The 17,671-nt window shown below is 40.6% G+C and overlaps 1 protein-coding gene across 4 annotated transcripts in view; it reads left to right on the top strand.

Moving 5' to 3' along the window:
• The first annotated feature begins 4,516 nt into the window (after window positions 1-4,516).
• The window catches only part of PICALM (phosphatidylinositol binding clathrin assembly protein), a 72,874-nt gene continuing 59,719 nt past the window's right edge, over window positions 4,517-17,671 (top strand). For all 4 annotated transcript variants that reach the window (XR_013923450.1, XR_013923451.1, XM_080361575.1 and 1 more), the window contains exon 1: window positions 4,517-4,819. Coding sequence is in view for 2 of the 4 variants with exons in the window: in XM_080361575.1 (XP_080217701.1) it covers window positions 4,690-4,819 (130 nt within the window). In the remaining 2 variants the exon portion in view is untranslated. The remainder of the gene's footprint in view (window positions 4,820-17,671) is intronic.

Raw genomic sequence — 17,671 nt, 5'->3', positions numbered from 1 at the left:
GGAAATGTGAGAGGAACAAAAGAAACATCAGAGCTGGCACCATTTCCAGAAAGTGGGAAGAGTATTAAAGAAGAGATATCTGATTCAAAATGGACTTGAGGAATTTGGCTTTGTCTGCAAGGTTTGGACTGGGTGTGATGACAGTAAGGAGCTAGAGCAGGGGTGTCCAATTCATTTTCACCAGGGCCCACATCAGCCTCACCGCTGCCTTCAAAGGGCTGAATGTAATTTGAGGACTGTATAAATGTAACTACTCCTACAGTTATACAGTCCTCAAATTACATTCGGCCCTTTGAAGGCAACAGTGAGGCTGATGTGGCCCCCAGTGAAAATGAGTCTGACACCCCCAAGCTAGAAGAAAAGCAGGTGCTGTAAGAGGGCTGTGGAGCGATAGGTGATTTCAGCAGGAACCTTCTGGGTAGGCTCAGGGTGGGTATTTAGACGGAAGAAGGTGATGTATTTGAAGCAGGAATGAACTCAACAGGGAATAATGATCATTAGGAAATGAAGGAGCCAAGCACTAAAAGTTTGAGGGCTCAGAAACACAGTTTAATATGAACTGGATACAAGACAAGCAAAAACAAAAGCTGGTGGACCACCATATTACGTGTGGGCAAGGGGAATGCTGGAGGTGTGAACAAGCACATCTGGGGTAGTAGAATGGGACATCAATTAACAAAATACCACAGCTCCATTGTGTGCTGTGGCTACTTTGCTGTATTCCAGATGGTCGTGCCTCCTCCTCCCCCTACACGTACTCTGGCCCTTTGCACCTCTGCTGGCTGCCTGGCTATGTTGGCAGCACAAGTGGGCAATGAGAACCATGTGCCTGGGCCACTTCATCTCACTGTGCCACTAACAAGTGTCACTTTCTGTCCCAGTTTCTTCCTGTTTATCTTCTTAGAGGTACTACAGGAACAAATGAATTATTGTCCATAAAATTATTTCATTAAGTTGTTCTGGTGACATAAATTACATTGAATTCTTATTATTGTAAAGCTGGAATGTGACTCTAAATGCCTTTCATAAATCTTTGCCAAGCTCTTTGAAAGTGGTTTTGAAATTGACTGTAGTCAAATAGGCAGAGTTCTACTAGGCTGGGCAAAATTAGGCTACTCAGAAGTGCATCAACAACCTTAGATTGCTGTATACAGTCAGTGAGTGATTGTAGCTGTGCACTTGGAGTTCTACATTGCCAGAGGTGCAGGAGAAATGAACCATGTAGTCCTAAGATTTCATGGACATGGGCACATGTTTGGCATTGGGAAGCCAAAAGACCAGTGTTTTCTGTTTCCTGCAGTGTATTATTTTCTGTATCTTATGTCTCTAACTCAAACAGATGCTAAATTCCTGGAGCTGACATCAAATTCACCTTTAGGAAAAGTTAAGGTTGGGGAAAATGCTACAAGCCTTAACAGCAAATGAAACTATGGTGATCCTTTAAATGCGTCATGGAAAACATCTGTTTTGTAGTATGTTTCTAAATCATTTATACAACACTGAAAGAGTGTTTCCCAACCGTACTCAGGTGGCTTCACCACCTCTGTCTTCCCTTCCCTTTGCCTCCTTGCCCATCACTGTCCTTCTTACCATTCCCTTCGGCAATTCCATCTCTGTTCCATTGACCCAGCCCTAATTCAATTTTTTTGCTTGTCTGCAACTTTTCCTCATCAGCTCCCTTCACTTCCCAGCTCATGGTTGCTGGGTTTTTTGTTGCAGTTTCCAGATATGCCCTCAAATCCTTGGTAATGAGCCTGCTACAGTTTATTAGCCTGAGTTCAGCTTTGTGCCTTGCTGGTTTTGTGCTCCAGAAGGGCTGATTTCTAATAGACCTGAAATCCAGCCAAAACACCTGTTTTAAATTTGAAGATACGTCCGAGTAGTAGTGGTCCCCAACTCCCAGCTTCCTTAACTGTTTGCAATAGCATGAAGAGTGGAAGAAGGCAGGGATGCCAGCAGCACCCCAAACACCAAAGCACCCAGTGGGAAATGACACTGTTGCAAGAAAGTGATATACATAATAAATTACAGAGGTCATGCTGAGGCAAGGTTTTCACCACCATACAATACACAGGGGGAGAAACAGCGCTGTCAGCTCATCTGTCCTTCCAGGGTAGCTGGATGCCAGGGAAAGACTGACAATTTGGGGAGCTTGTGAATGCAAGACAGAACGTTTTCACAGGAGCTGGATCCTCACTCTGGAAGGACTTTTCACAAGAGAAAAGAATGTTGTTTAGGTTTGCCACTTCACTAAATACAGGACTCCTATCTTCGCATTAGTTTCTCTTCAGATACGTACTCCTTTCTCCTTTCATTCTCAAGCACACCCAGGCACACAAACAAAAAACAAATGAGGAATAAACTAATCAAACTTGTTTTCTTCAGGTCAGAAAGGAAATGAGATAACATTTTGATTTCAATTTCCAAATCTTTGGGAGGTGCTTAGATATTATCTGTCACAGTGCTTCAAGCTCCTCACTGTAATGGTATCAACTGGCTCCCAAGCAATTAAAAACCAACAAACGATTAAAAAATAAATTTTTGCATCACTCCTCTTTCCCATTTCTGCTTGTGAACAAAAATAACAAGCAGAATTTTTAACTGAGTAGGGTAAAACTGTGAGGTTTCTGTGCGTGTGAAGAGCTGTAAAAAGGCTAAATTTATTTTTGGTTTTGGACCTCTAAGACCGAGGTCACTTTTTGTCCCCTAAGGAATGAGATATTTTGTCGAAATGTGGCCTCAGAAACTCCTAGAGTCACAAGCTTCCTCTGTTTGGATAGCTTCACTGTTCCTGGAGAAATCAACGGGCATAATCAGAGAGGAACTAATGGAGCCTAAATTACTTAGGCCAGTTCCATGGAAGTTCTCCAAATAGCAACGTGAAATGGGGTGTTGAAATCCTGGTCCTAGCTGAAATTAGCACAAAAAATAACCAGCAGTGTCAAAATTATTTATATCTCTGTTTTACAGTATAATTTGGAAACAATACAAAAAGATGATGTATGTGCAGTGATATGCATGGCTGTATCAATAGCCTATAGCAGTCTCAGTGTTTTCATGTGCGAAGCTTTATGCTAAAGCTGTCTTATCTCAGAATCTGCCGCTGTACACATCAGTGATTTATTTCTCCAGCGTGGATACCTAGGAGTCCAGAAGCAGTTCTGAAAGAGCCAAGAAATACAAACACGACAGCATCTTCAAAGAGCCTGGCATTGTGAAGGAAGCAAGTTCTACATGCTCCGTCCACACACGCAGCAATTGCATTATTTGGGTTCAGCTTTCACCAGATGTCCTTCTTCTGACACCGATTTTCCTTACGCATTATAAACAGATAATCCTACTTATACATCCTGTCAAGCAGACAGAGCTGAGTATCATTTGTATACTGCTTCTGTTTAAGTTGCCTAATAAATATTTCAGTGGCTTCATGAGTGAGGGAGAGTTCCAAGACAACTCGTCAGGAGGCACTTCTGGGAGAGGAAGAACATTTGTCTGCCGGAATCCTGCGGTTTCACTGTATTATTCGCTGCTGTGTGTTTGGGAAGGAGGAGAAGAGCCCCGTTGGAACAAGTAATGAAAGTTTCAGAGCTGGGAGGCTGCGGCTGCACTTTGGCAATGCACAGTGAGAGGTGGCCGCTCCAATAGCTGTTTCTCATTGTTCCACTGCGTCTGGGTCATACAGGTATCAGGTTTGCAGAAGGGAACTTCTACAAACCGAAATATGAAGTAACTTTGTACAAAATCCCAACAAGCCAAGGGCAAAACCACTAAGTCCAAGAACCTTGAGAAGCAGAGTTAGCTGGGCAGCAAAACAGGGGGGAGGCTGATCATGAAAGACCTGAAAACCACCGATATTTTATGCTCGCCGCGACGTACATTCGAGACATTTTTGGCAAGATTTCTAACAAAAATAACTCCGAGGAGAAGCACGATCGCGGCAGCCACGCAGCTCCAAACTCCTCATCGCCCGTGAACAGATTTTTCCCTTTACACTTTTAGTGAGGTGACACTTGAAGGAATTTCCACAAAAAAACTTTCCAAGCTCAGAAATACCTAAAAGGGCGGGGACACCCCCACGAGATTTTCACACAGAACTTTAACCCCGCCCCGCCGCACCAAACCGGGGGCCACCAACGCTCCTGTCCGAGGGGAGGGGACGCACCCCTCAGGCACGGCCCAGCTTTGGGGGTCTGTTCCTGTCCCCCCCGCCCTGAGGCGCTGAGGGGACGGACCCGTCACCACCCCCCGCCCCAACGGTCGCCGCGCAACCGCCACACCCGCCCCACGTGACCCCCGCCCACCGCCCCCTTTGTTGCACTGAGGGGCGGTGCGTGTCACGTGGGCGTGGCGCCGCGGGCGTCACGTGACGCGGCGGCCCGGCAAGGTCCGAGGAGGAGCTCCGCCGGCGCCATTTTCCTGCGGCGCCCAGTGTGTGTCCCCCTGTCCCCGGCCCAGCGGAAGGCGCGCAGGGGGAGGGGACGGCGGCTGAGGGAGGGGGGTGGGAGGAGGAGGAGGAGGGGTCCCTGCTCGGGTGACAGGTCCGTCCCTGAGGGCGGAGCGGGGGCCGCCTGCGGCACGGCGGGGTGAGGAGTCTGTGCGGCACCATCCCCCGGCTTAGTCCTCCCGTCCCGGCCCCCTGAGGAGGGAGCGGAGCCGCTCACCGTCTCAGCGCCGCCAGCAGCCCCCGCCATGTCCGGCCAAAGCCTCACCGACCGCATCACGGCGGCGCAGCACAGCATGACCGGCTCGGCGGTCTCCAAAACCGTCTGCAAGGCCACGACCCACGAGGTCATGGGGCCCAAGAAGAAGCACCTGGACTGTGAGTACCGAGGGCTCTCCCCGCGCTTCCCCCCGGCTCTGCCCGGGTCCCGGTGAGCCGAGTTCCCGCTGCGGGGCTGCCGCCTTGGCCGGCCGGGGACGCGCAGCCGGGTCAGGCGGGGCAGCGCTAGGGGGTTGGTAGGATCGGGGACGTGGCGATGGGAGCTTGGGAGAGGCTGTTGGGTGGATCTTTTGAGGTCCCTTCCAATCCCTAACGTTCTGCGATCTGCTCTTCAGAAGGGGCCTCATTAGCCCTTCCTGATGCACAGGGCCCTGGGGAATGGGAGCTGCTGAAGCTCCTTTCCTTGGAGACCGGGAACCACAGAGGCCAAGCAGAGGAATGGGCTGTAATTTCCCTACGAACTGATTGCATTTGTGTTTTGCTAGGGCCGTGCTCCCCCATTCTGTACAGGAGGTGCAGGAATTTCAAGCTGATGGTTTAATTCTTTCCCACATAGTCTACCAAAAAAAAAAAAAGGCAGCTTTTCTGTCATTCTTGTTACTCTTCCATGTAGAAGAATATGAAATAAGTGATTGAGGGGCTAATCTGTCTTAGTGAGGGTGTTGTTCTTAGTCTTATCCTTTCTAGTCTGTCTCCTTCACTTGGGAAGATGGGCCTAAGAGGACTTTTTTAGACCTTCAGTACTTGAACTTAACATACAGCAACTATTTTTCAGCATAGGTCCAAGATGGGAAGGCTTAAAAGGTTTTCTATCAACTCTGTTCCATCCAGGTGACTCTGAAGAGAATGATGAGCACCAAAGTTCATATTAGTGTGTCTTCCACTAAGCTGTAAGGTCACCGGACTGAAGATGTTCTTGGCTTGAATAGCTGATTATATTGCATCTATTTATTCTGGGCCTTTTGATGACCTGTCTCTCCCCTCTGCTTCCCCTTCACTTCCCTCAATATGGAACAGAAGACACTGGAGAGGGATCTGTGGCCATGCCTTCTGTATGCGTGCTTTCTCCTTTCCTCCCACCCACATCTGTGAGGAGAAGGTTGGGCCTTCATGTGTCTTGAATTTGTGCCTTCTGAGTCGCTCTGTATCTAAATGAGAAGACCAGATGATAGTACTAGGATTAATTGTACTGTAGATATTCCTTTTTTCCACCAAAATATGTCTGACTTAAAGCTTTAAAAAATTCTTGTTCTGTGAGTACCTAGGACAGATGTGATCCTTTTTTTTTTAGGGTAGCCCCACAACAACTGCCTCAGTTTCTTTCTGGTATTCCCTCTTCCATTTCATCTCTTGCCTTTGAACACTGAATAGCAACTGAGTGGCTTTGTTATTTTTGGTCAGCCCAGCGTGTCAGGAGGCTGAGGAAATCTTTGGGCTTTAAGTAACTTAGTCTCACATAGGGAAAGCACCTTGTCATATAGCTTAGATATGAAGTTGTGGTGTCACTGGATTTCACAGAACAGAAGGAAAAACTTTGTCAGGTTTAGCCTGGAATAGCACTAAAAGTACAGTTTCGGTGATACGTCATTTAGCAGCTGAATTATTTCCTGATAAAAGCAATATGAAAAACATCAAACTGACCAGACAACCGCTCTTCAGACTGATGTGTACACGAGGGTGTGTGTACAAGGGTGGTATTCTGAATGCCATTGCTAGGGGACATCTGAACTGAGATGTTGCTGTAGAAGTGTGCTTGAACTTTATTATAAAGCTACCTGGTATTTGCTGGATGAGAAGCCAGTTTCTGTATTTCCCTTGTCTACTCTGGACTGTCAAAGGTCCCAGTTCCTGCCTCTTAGAGAATTCTTTTATCATAGCAAAGAAAAGTTGTTTGTTTATTAGTTTTACTCCTAGTCACTTTTTAAGTGATTTAATGAGAGCATCGTTAGATAAGTTTTGTATACTGCCTTTAATAAGTTTTTTGGGAGTCTCTGTTCCTGACATCAGGAAATGACACACGGTTTTGTATTTTGAAAGTTTTCTTTGTTCATACTGTTTATGGTTGTGTGTTTAAAAATGAGTGCTTTTTGCACAAGCTGTGACTCAGGCCCCACTTCTGCATTATTTGCACGTATCTTCCTTTTACAACAAACATCTTAACTACTAGGTAACTCCTATCAACTGGCATCTTACTGTGAATGACAATTAATATACCAGTCTTCATAGGTAGCATGCTTCTTAAATATTTTTCTAATTAGTGTTTATTGTGATAATGACAGTTAAAACTGACTTTAATAAAGGTTGTGTCCTGGATGAGTTGATAAGCTGAGTTTTCTAATACTGTCCTGGAATGAAGATTTAGTTTTGTAGCATTTTTCTGTGACCATGACGTATATTCTTGTTATTGGGATGTTTTTATTGCTTGTACAGATCTCAATCTCTGGCTGTCCTTTTTCCAACATCCTGTCTTTATTAAGCTTGAACACATTTAAGTAGCTCTGCCTCACATAAACTCATACAAATGAGTCCAACATAGGTACCTGTGTACTTTATTCCTGTCCTTATTTGTCATGCTCTTGACTGTCTATGGAGTTCCAAAACTGAAGTGTTCCCTGTCCTGAGTTTGCGTATCGCTTCTGTATTTCCCTCAGTGACTGCTATTTTAATAATCCAAGAATGTAAAAAGACATTCTTAGCCTATAATGATAAAAATATAATCTACCCCAAATAACTTTCTTTTGCTCGCATTACAAAGCTTAGTTACTTGCTTGGTTTGAGGGAGAAAGAATTAGAATTCTAATTTACAAGTGGATTTGGGCGATGGTAGGTAGCAACAGTCATCTTATGGTAATATACTTGAACTCAGAATATGCTTTTTCTCCTGTTTTGGAGGTACAGTTTTATAGCTGGGGTAAGTATTCTCCGTTTTGTAATCTAGGTGCCACTTTTGTAATGATGGATTACTTGTTCTACAGTAATCAGAAAGGTTTAATAGTCTTGAAACCCTCCAAGCATAGTTCATGAAATTTCTCTTAAAAAAACCTACTTTCACTGGGACTTTGTCCTAGTTTTCCTAGCTGAGCAGTGGTAGCTCAAAATTGGTTTGTGGCTTTAACTAGTACACTGTGAGTTATGCAGCACTTTCTTTTTCCCTCAGCTTTTGGTTGCTGTGTTCAGTGCTGTGTAGTGATGCTAAGATCAAGTGCTTTAGGTTGTTTGAATGTAAATGGTGCTGGAAATCTTATTGCCAGGTTTCACTCTTTTTTTTTTTTTTACATGATTCTGGTGGAGGGAAGATGTGGTAGATAATTCATATTAGGAGAACCAAAAGATACATAGTTAATGCTAAGTAGAAAGTTTCACTGGGTCAGTTCAGTGAAACTGTGGTAGGAGCGGTATCTCGACCACGTAAAACTTTGTGGATGTGTTGTGGAGTTGTAGCTAAACCAGCTTTGATGTGAAACACATTTAGGGTTGGGTTCTTGAATGAGCATGGCATAGTAACCCTCTCTGTTAGCTAATGGGGCAGTTCTCCTTAGAGGAGAATGTGGATGGATGGCTTGGAAGGAAGTTGCAATGCTGTAATTATCCACTCTCAACAGGAAACCTCTCTATAGTTATGCCAGAGTGTAACTTCCTTGACTTCTTATTGTGAAGAAAAATCTGTATTTTTAAAGAAGATGCTAAACCAGCACCCTGCTCTGTGTTGTGTAGATGTTTGTGAGAGAGGCTATTGAAGTGAAAGTAAACTTAATTGAGCTTGGTTTGGAGCTTATTTCCCAGGTCTCTAGTGGCAGCTCATTTGGTTTTGTCTGGAGGCTACTACTAGTACAAATAAAAGTCCAGCTAAAGATTTACTTTGTGTCTGTGCTGGGGACACCTTCTGTTTCCAAATGAGGTGGTTCGCAGAGGGTATCTTGTAGAACCGAGGGACAAGGATCGTTGCTTTTCCCTGTATCTCACAAGAGATATGTAGTAAAGCAGGGAAAAAGCAGTGTTTTAAGTGCTTGTCTGCCTTCACATGCTGAAGCATAACTGGATTATTTCAGTGATGTGGCAAGTTAACTCCCAGTGGCTGTGGATACTACTGTGTTCTCTGGTAAAAACATATTATCCACGTTCCTCTTATGGTATTGTAGTACTTCATCAAATTAATATTTTCTTCCTGGTTTTGGCAGGATTACCTGGAGTTTGTTATGGCTTTACTTCCTATTTTATAGTTGAGTTAAAATTCTGGACGCAATCCGTTGTTTTTTCTTGCTTAGAACTGTTCTATGTAACTGTAATTATTTCAAATACAGATAATTGTATTATTACAACTTTCTTTTGAAGTTGTTTTTCTCTCTGAGTTCTTCCATGATTCCTTTATCATTTCTTCCTTAGCCAACTTTTCCTAATCTTTTACTAGAATTCCTTTGGAATATTTGTTGGTGCCTTTTAGTAGAGTACAAGGACTATCATACTCCTGTAGACTGCCAGAGGGCCAATTTTCTACCACAGCTGCTCATTTGCAGAGAGAATAGCCATTTAGTTCTGCAGCTGTTGTTTTATTTTACTTAGCCTGAAGCAATATTCTACTTTGAATGAAGTAAGAGGGAGGAACTAAGGAGGAGAAGCTGTAGGACACCTGCAATCAGCTTAATGTGAATCTTCACACTGACACTGTTTATCATCAGCTGTGGCTTTTCAGGTGTCATGGAACTTTGGGCTGTGGCTCTGATTGTGATTTTTTAAGATTTTTTTTTTTTTTTTAATGGTGCAGTCATCTCTTATATCTTCTAAAAGTGATGCTTGGAAGAGGCATTCTTTTGCTGTTCAGCCTGTGACCTAATGATCTATTTCAGGCTTTGGTTCCTAATCTTAAGATCAGTTTTTGATCTGTAGATGTGAAAGTTTTAAGTTGTTCCTAGTGACTTGGCTCACAAAGTAGCACTTGTTTGTATAATAATACAAAAGAGATGACTTATTGAACATGGAATTCAAAGCTTCTCTTATTTTGCAATGAGTGTGTTGCTTTATTTAAAGTACATGCTCAGTACACTGCAGTAGCAAGTGATGCTGGTAGACTGCTGGGAAGTTCACTTGTCAGATGTTACTGATATCTTGCTCTCTGGAAAATGCGACATATTTTCTGAAACAGAGAAGCATTTTGTATTTGAAAGCTTCATTTTTTTTAACAGCCTTCTTAAATTTAAGTTTCTCAATATCTTTAAAATCTTTGCACTCATTAATTATCAAACGTCAGTTTCCTCTTCAGAAAGAGCCCACTGGTCTAATACTGGTCAGGTATATGCGCACTCTCATTTTCTGGAAAAGGTGCAGAAGCTGTTCTTCAAGCATGTTAAAAGAAATCAGGTAAGTATTGTAAATGATTAGTTCATAAAAATCCTCAAAGTCCCGTAGTGGAACAGTTATTAAACATTTCCAAATAATTCATAATACAAGTTTAAAGCAATAATCTCATGTATGTGTTCTTCTATTTATTTTTGCAATCTGTTCTGCTGCAGCAATGAAAACTTTGCTTTGTGCCCAAGAACTGTTGTGTTTGTGGGTTTTGTTTGGTTCTTTTTTTCATCAGTGTGTGAGTTTAACCATTTAGGTTTACTACAAGTTGAAATCTTAATGCTAAAGTAGTTGTAATTTGGAGCTGAATGCTATCTTGCAAAGTCTTAGGTAGAGGAGAGAGATTTTATTACTGATTACATCTGCACCAGATTAGAAGTAAGCAAGAAATAACTGACCAAAAATCTGCAAACAAGTGGAAAGGAAAGAAACTGATATAAAATCACTTGGTTTGATATTTTTCTCGCTCTTTTAGCAGGCTTCTCCTTTGTCAAATGTGATTGTGAACAAGCAGGGTATGAACTTTTCTGTGAATTTAAAAGGATACATCATTAATAAGACAGAAATGCTAATGCACTTCATTTCATCCCTAGATATACATCAGAGCTTTATCAATTAGCTGGTAGTTTCTAAACCTCAAAATTATGTTAGTTCAGTGCTAACTTGTTTTGCTCTCAAATCTACTAACAGCAAATCCAAGTTATGAGTAATATGTGACAAATCGGCTGTTGAGATTTGAGAAATTAGGGAGCTAAGCTGTACCTAACTGTGGCAAAATAACCTAATGAAGTTAAGCGTTTCATAGAGACTTAACAAATACGCTGGATTTTCCGATTGTGACTAAAGGAGCTTTATTAAAGTAATGTTTATCTGGATCATTTGCAATAGCAAACATAAGGAAATTAGGCTTTTATAAGTTTTACCTCAAAACCGAAGGTGTAAAATAGCAAGATGTAGACCAAAATTTAACTTGGGAGTCTCAATTCCTAGCATGAAACATAAGAAAATTTACTGGAGCGAATACAGGTGGCATAAAGGGGAAATCCCGTGGTTTTATTTTAATTCATGCCATGACATATACGTAGTCTTTAAAATAAAAAATAGAAAAAGTGGATTTTATACTTATTCTGAGCTCTTCTGTATAATTTCCTTCAGGCCCATGTTCATTGACTGAGGACCAGCTTACTGCGTCAGCACCTCCTTTTTCTTGTTTCCATGTGTTCCCTTGAAAAGACACTTTTGAAATCTTCACTTAATATTCTTTATGACTTCCTCCCAAGCAAGCACTCCTTAAGCCACAACATCCATATGTGCCAGCCATGCTGCCTTTCTAGCAGCAGTGATTCTTTAGCTTATGTAGGAAGCGGTAAGTTTGCACGGGTTGAAACTACGTTCTGGTATTTCACATATTTACTCTAAATATGGTACTTGCAGTAGCATGTAGCTCAGCTATTGCCGTTGCCAACCCTGTGCTATGACATCAATTAAGTGTCTCTATTGTTTGTAACATTTGCCAATTTTTAATAGTTAATTTAATACAGTTTAAATTAGGGATCCTTAATAACAGTTTCATAGTCAAATAGTTAAAGTTTTTTCCACATTAATAGCTTGAAAAAACTTTTTATAAATCCCGTTGAAGAAGGTGACGATGAAATTCATATCATTCCTCCACAAAACACACCTTCTCTCCCCCATACCCCCAGAAAGCCCTAACAAAACCATCCCACTGGTATTCTACTGCATAGCATAAGTTACAATAGTTACAATAGTAAACTGGATTTAAAGACCCAGAATGGATAATACACCAAGTTTTAACCTAAACTCAAGTTAAAACCAGAAGTAAACGTATTTTAAATGCATTTGTTAGATTTTTTTTTTTCAATGCCTTTAATCTGGCAGTAAATCCGCTTGGAGCAGTTCTGTCTGTGATTTGTTGCTTTATCTGCCAAATCAAAAGGTTGAGTGTCTTGGCTAATAAAAGGTAGAAGTAGGTGTCTTCATGTTCTTTGGCATTCTTAAGGGCTGCTTGTAACTTGCTTTGCTGTTGGCAATGTTTGGATTCTTCTGGGGTGGATAATGAGCTGTAATGTGATATGGCAACGCTCCTGTACAGCTCTTGCTTTTCAGATGCTGCTTTTTGTTGTGGGTTAATTTTGTTGTGTAGTGTCATGTCCCTCTATTCTCCCCTTCTCCCCATATCTTCAGAAGTCACAGCATTTTACCTACATTTGTTTGCAGTTGCACTTGGTTTATTTGGCTGATATCTCCACTCTTGCTGACGAATGGGTTGATATTTAATTGAAAATTGGGTCGCATTTGAATTTCATTTATCTCCTCCCTCTCCCCCTGCCCCCTATTGCCATAATAGTTGCAGCCATCCTTGCAATCTATTTCAAACTTCTTGGTTTTTTTTTCTGATCCACAACACTGTGTATTGGTGTTCTGACATAATTTTTTAATGTGAAATGTTAACTGTCGTGATGGTTAAGGCACCATACTGAGAACGGTGGTGTAACTTGATTTAATTGTCTCTCCCTTTTTCTATCTACCAGAAATCAGTCTTACTACAGGTCTATATTCTTAAGTTTCGTATTTACATAAGTGATTATATCAGTCTGTAAGTTTTAGGGAGGGAATTCAGGTGTGTTATTTGCAATTACTTTTTATTCACCATGAGCTACAGCTATTAAATCAAAGCTGCAGTTAAGCAAGAAAAAACACCTCTCTGAACAATATCCTTGTGTTCTTTTTTCTTCTTGACATACCAACTTTGTTTACTATTTAGAAATACACTGTAATCCTTAGGTAGCTTTTAATCTTGAATTAATTCTCACAGTGACAGTCAATGTCACTTTGCTTTCATTGATACAGACATGCTGTAATTAGCTGATTTTTATTCAAATTACTGAGTTTGGACTTACTACCCTTTTCATATTTTTTCTGTAATATATTAATAACCTGTCTTAAACTCAGAGTTATTTCTCCTCAGAGCACTTGCATTTCAGTCATGAGTGTCACAGTATAGCACTGCAGAATAAAATTAAGAGTATCAAAAATATAAATGAAATGGATTTTAATTGTAGGAATGAAAGAAAAGTCAAAACCAGACATGAGCACTTTTGCATTCTTGGGCTGTAGTGATTTATAATAAGGATATGAAATGCATAAGAAATTGCTACATTTGATTAGCTGTCTGATGGAGAAGCTCAAGATGCACAACTCCTAGCTGTGAACTCTTTGAAGCACTAGCACACTATGCTGTGCTTTGGAGGGGGGAAATGGTAGTCTGGATTTAACAGAGAGCTGGCTCAAACTGTCTTCTAGATTGGTTCAGTTATGGTTCATTATGCCTATCAAATGTAATTCTAAAACATAAACCAGGTAAATTTCCTGGCAAACTACTTTGCATTAAAAATATGGAATATGTGAAGTTTGTTTCAGTGCTGAATTTGGCCTGTGAGTGGCTGGAAAACCAGAGACTCTTTCGTGTTGTTTCTCAAATACCAGGGAACAGCACAGTTCAACCTCTGATGTTTGGAGTTGCATTGTTATGAATTTGAAGCTGTTATGTTTTCAGAGGTTGATTTTCTATTTTGTGGAATTTTTTCTTTATTTTGTTTACACACAGCTACTCTATGAAGATAATTTCTTTAGATTTAATAATCTGTAAGTAAAGTAAAGTGCATTAGAGGAAATACTTTTGTCCCTGTTTTAAACTGTTAACGAGGAGCCTTTGTAGACAGGAATGTGCTCAGCCTCTTGGTATGTAGCAGGGCTGACACAAGATGTTAGAACACCTAGTTTTACTATAGCTCCATATTCTCTTTAGCTCTCTGAGGTTTTAACTAGTGAACAAATCTTACTTTGAAGTGAATGGAATAACTATATTTTGCATTGTTAGAGCTTTCCTTTAAGAAAAAAAAATATTTTAAAGCTAGAATCTGACTGAAGTCATCTTTCCTTTTACTGAGGACTAAAAGGCAGATGTTATTTACTTCTGCTCTTGGCTTTAGTTTATCTTAGAGGCTGTTTGTGATTGGGACATGACCTTGTGCACGGTAAATAGAGAAATTCCCGTCTGAAAGCTGTGGGTTACGGAGGAGTTCTTTCTGTGTACAACCTCTCGTACTGGTCCAGTTTCAAACTTAAGGGTTTGAAGCTCCATATTTGCTCTAAAATTTTGTGAAACTTGATAAGCAGATGGTCACTAACAAAATGCTCACAAACAATCTCTAAAATTGGGGGATAAGGGGAAGAGCTGATCTGGATTTATGAAACTCAAAATAGCATTGTTGGGAGATGTTCGGTTCTGCTTTGTAATGTTCTTTGCTTTATCTTGGATATTAGGAAAAAATTCTTCATGGAAAGGTTTGTCAGACACAGGAACAGGCTGCCCAGGGCTGTGGAGGAGTCACTATCCCTGGAGGGGTTTAAAAGGTGTTTAGACGAGGTTTTTAGGGACGTGGTTTAGTGCCAGAGTTAGGTTATGGTTGGACTGGATGATCCTGAGGGTCTCTTATGACCAAAATGATTCTATGTTCTACCAAGAATCAGTAAAGCTTTGTGTATAGGTGCTGGAAAATGCGACTTTATTTTCACTCCCTGTATTCAGTGAAGGCCATTCCTGCTCCACCATAACCTGTATCACAGTATATTTTAAAACTTTTACGGCATATGTCAAAGCTGCTCAGAGTAAAGGATGTTTTTGATCCTTTAGCACTTGTGCCCATGTCACAGGGTGCTGTTCAAATGTGCATTGAAGTTATACTTGGGATGAGCCAGGATGAGTTTTGTTTGCTCAGGGAGCTTTGAATATCTCATGGGAGATGTTAGTCTAAATTGAAGAAGCACAAGCTAAATGAGGCAGGCATTTCCAACATTTCTATTAATAGCATGGTGGATTTTAGCTGTTCCTTTACTTGACTGCCTCCCTTCACAGGAGAGCTGCACATGTACAGTACATGAGGGTCAGTTGAAACATTTTTTTGAAGATACTTGTGTTTTGATGGAGGAGAAAGGTGAATTTTTTTTTTGTTCCTTTGAGCTCTGATTCTAACAGTTCATCTCAAAATCTGATCCTGTATTGGCCAAAAGAAAAGGTATGAAAGTGGCTGTCAGTGCTACATCTCCTTCAATGAGTTCACCTAGTTTAAGTGCAAAATGTGAAATATATGGTATGGAATTGGGGGAGCTTGCATTACAATGGCTGCAAGAAGTGCTCTAGACCCAGGTATCTTGAATTTTAGTTGTTTAAAAATATTAGATAATTTAGTAGTGACATGTTTTTAACCAAAATTACTAGAATTTTACATGTCATCGAATATGTTAGCATGGAAGGAATAGCTTCATGGTTTTTGTTATGCTTCTTTCTCCTGTTCCTGCTGGGAAAAATGTTCATTTAGCAGTAGACAAAAGTAATCTAGAGATGGCTGGTATGTTGATGACATTTCACACAATGAAATCACTGTTGAGATTTAGAGGAAAGAGCAAGGAATAGAAGGAAAGCAACACAATTTCAAGATTTCATGTCTAGAATTCATTTTTCACTTTATGCTGTCATCTCAGTCCTCATGCTTTGTTACGAAGCTGATTGTTTTACTTTCAGTTTTTTGGTATAAAGATAAATCTTGGACACATTGTGCAAAACTAGGTATTCAAACTGCTTTGTATACTATCCAGGAGTACACGACTTACCCTGTTTGATCTCTGAGACACCAGACTAAGTACCCAACTGTGTAAACCTGTGCTGTCTTGTGGAACTTTTTTCCAGTCACTTTGTAGAAGGCTGGTGCTTGATTTTCATCAAATTATATTTGAAGTTTGAGGACTTGCTGCTTTGCACATACAGATAATTTGTCAGGATTTGTTTTTTCTTTAACAAAACTCATTGCATGGTATAATAGGCAAATAACTTAAATTACTTTTCTCTTTGATCCGTTAACTGAGATTTGCTAAGAAAAGCTTTGCAGCAAGCTTTGAACAAGTGGTTTTGTTGCCCCTGCATTCTCAGTGGAGAAAGAACTCTTCTTTTTTTGGTAAAATCTTGAGGGTTACTAGTTTAGGATTGACCAGCTTCTTTTATGGAAACTACAGAGAAATAAAATAAAACATTTATCTGCAAAACTCCTTCATTAAGTGTGTGTTTAGTTTTGTGTTGTTGCTTGTTAGCAGTGTGGTTTTTCTTGACTTTGCCTTATTTTCCCCACTTTTCCCCATTGTGCACTTTTAGGCTGCTACTTATGTCGTGGTTTATAAGCTCTTAAACCAGAGCTAGTTTTCATTAAGACTGGTTAAGCTCTGTTTAGTCAGCTCAAAGCAAGTGATCATCTGACAAGGCCCTGGGAGATGAAAAGAGAAGAAAGATATACAGATTTTCCACACAAAATAGGAAACATTGCATGTCTGGATTGTAGCATGATGTGTGTAAAGCTGCTTCATAGTGAGAATCTGCGCTAAAGGCTATGATCTGAGGAGGTTTGCTCCAACAGGTGGGCATTGTGCTATTTATAAGGAAAAGAATGTAGCACTGTCACGCAATAAATAGTACTAATTAAATTCTAAATAGTTTGGTTGTGCTTCAGTTTCTTATACACCAGAAAATGCACCACGTTCAGTAGTTTATATTCTGGGCTTTTCGTACTTCCTGTATTAAAATGAACCCAAATTCATTAATCATTTTTACATCTTTGATGTTGGAAGAGCATGATTTAATAATCGTATCATTTTGGAATATGGCTTAAACTTGTTTGGTGTTAGGTGCAAAAGTTTCCCAGATTTTCACTTTATCGGGTTAAAATCCCAATTCTGCTACTCTGTAAGTATACAAAAAGCAGTTAAATATTGAGTGTTGTTTTTTAGCCAATATGCTGCAGGGGCACAAGGATTTATAATAGGAACTGTTACACCATTAGAATCTCTTGACAGAGCAGCTTACTTTGTACAACAAACTAGCATGAGCTCATGACAAAAGAAGGCCTATTTCCACAAAATGATATGTCTGAGTATTTTTTTTGCCAGTAGTTAACCAGACAGCCCTTTACTGTAGGTGAAGCTACAGGGGATGGTATCTGCCAAGAAATACATTCTAGCACGCATTTAAAGATTTTTACAGTTGCATTGAATTTATCATCCTGTATGATTTCTGGTTTTCTGAGGACACCGGTACACTTAGTGTGCCACAGGCATTACACAGTCTGAGAGGCTTCATAGTAGAAGATGCGTTTTGGTATGAGTGCTTTCCAGAAACTGGAAAACCTTGGATGTTAGAGAAGGTCATGGTCTGGCCAGCAAACTTTGCTGTACAGAGGTGGATATACAGATCTTCATCTGCAGTTGCGGCACTGGAGGTAAGCACAGACAGAAGCATAACTCCTTTAACTCAAATACATGTTTCCTGACAGCTCCCAAAGGTTTTCAGGAAAAATGTGCTATTCTTGCTCTGAATTAGATTCTATTTAGAAGGAAATCTAATTTCCAAAGCCTTATTTTTAAAATGGAAGAGTATGACAGATATTGCAAACAACTTTGCTAGAGTGAGACTTTGGAGCTAGTGAAATGAGGTGAATATTGAAGTAGAAATGCCACAGATCACATGGCTTTGGTTATTTC

This window comes from Nesoenas mayeri (genome assembly GCF_963082525.1).
Source record: "Nesoenas mayeri genome assembly, chromosome: 1".
NCBI classification, from domain to species: Eukaryota; Metazoa; Chordata; class Aves; order Columbiformes; family Columbidae; genus Nesoenas; species Nesoenas mayeri.
This window is presented reverse-complemented; position numbering and strand designations above follow the sequence as displayed.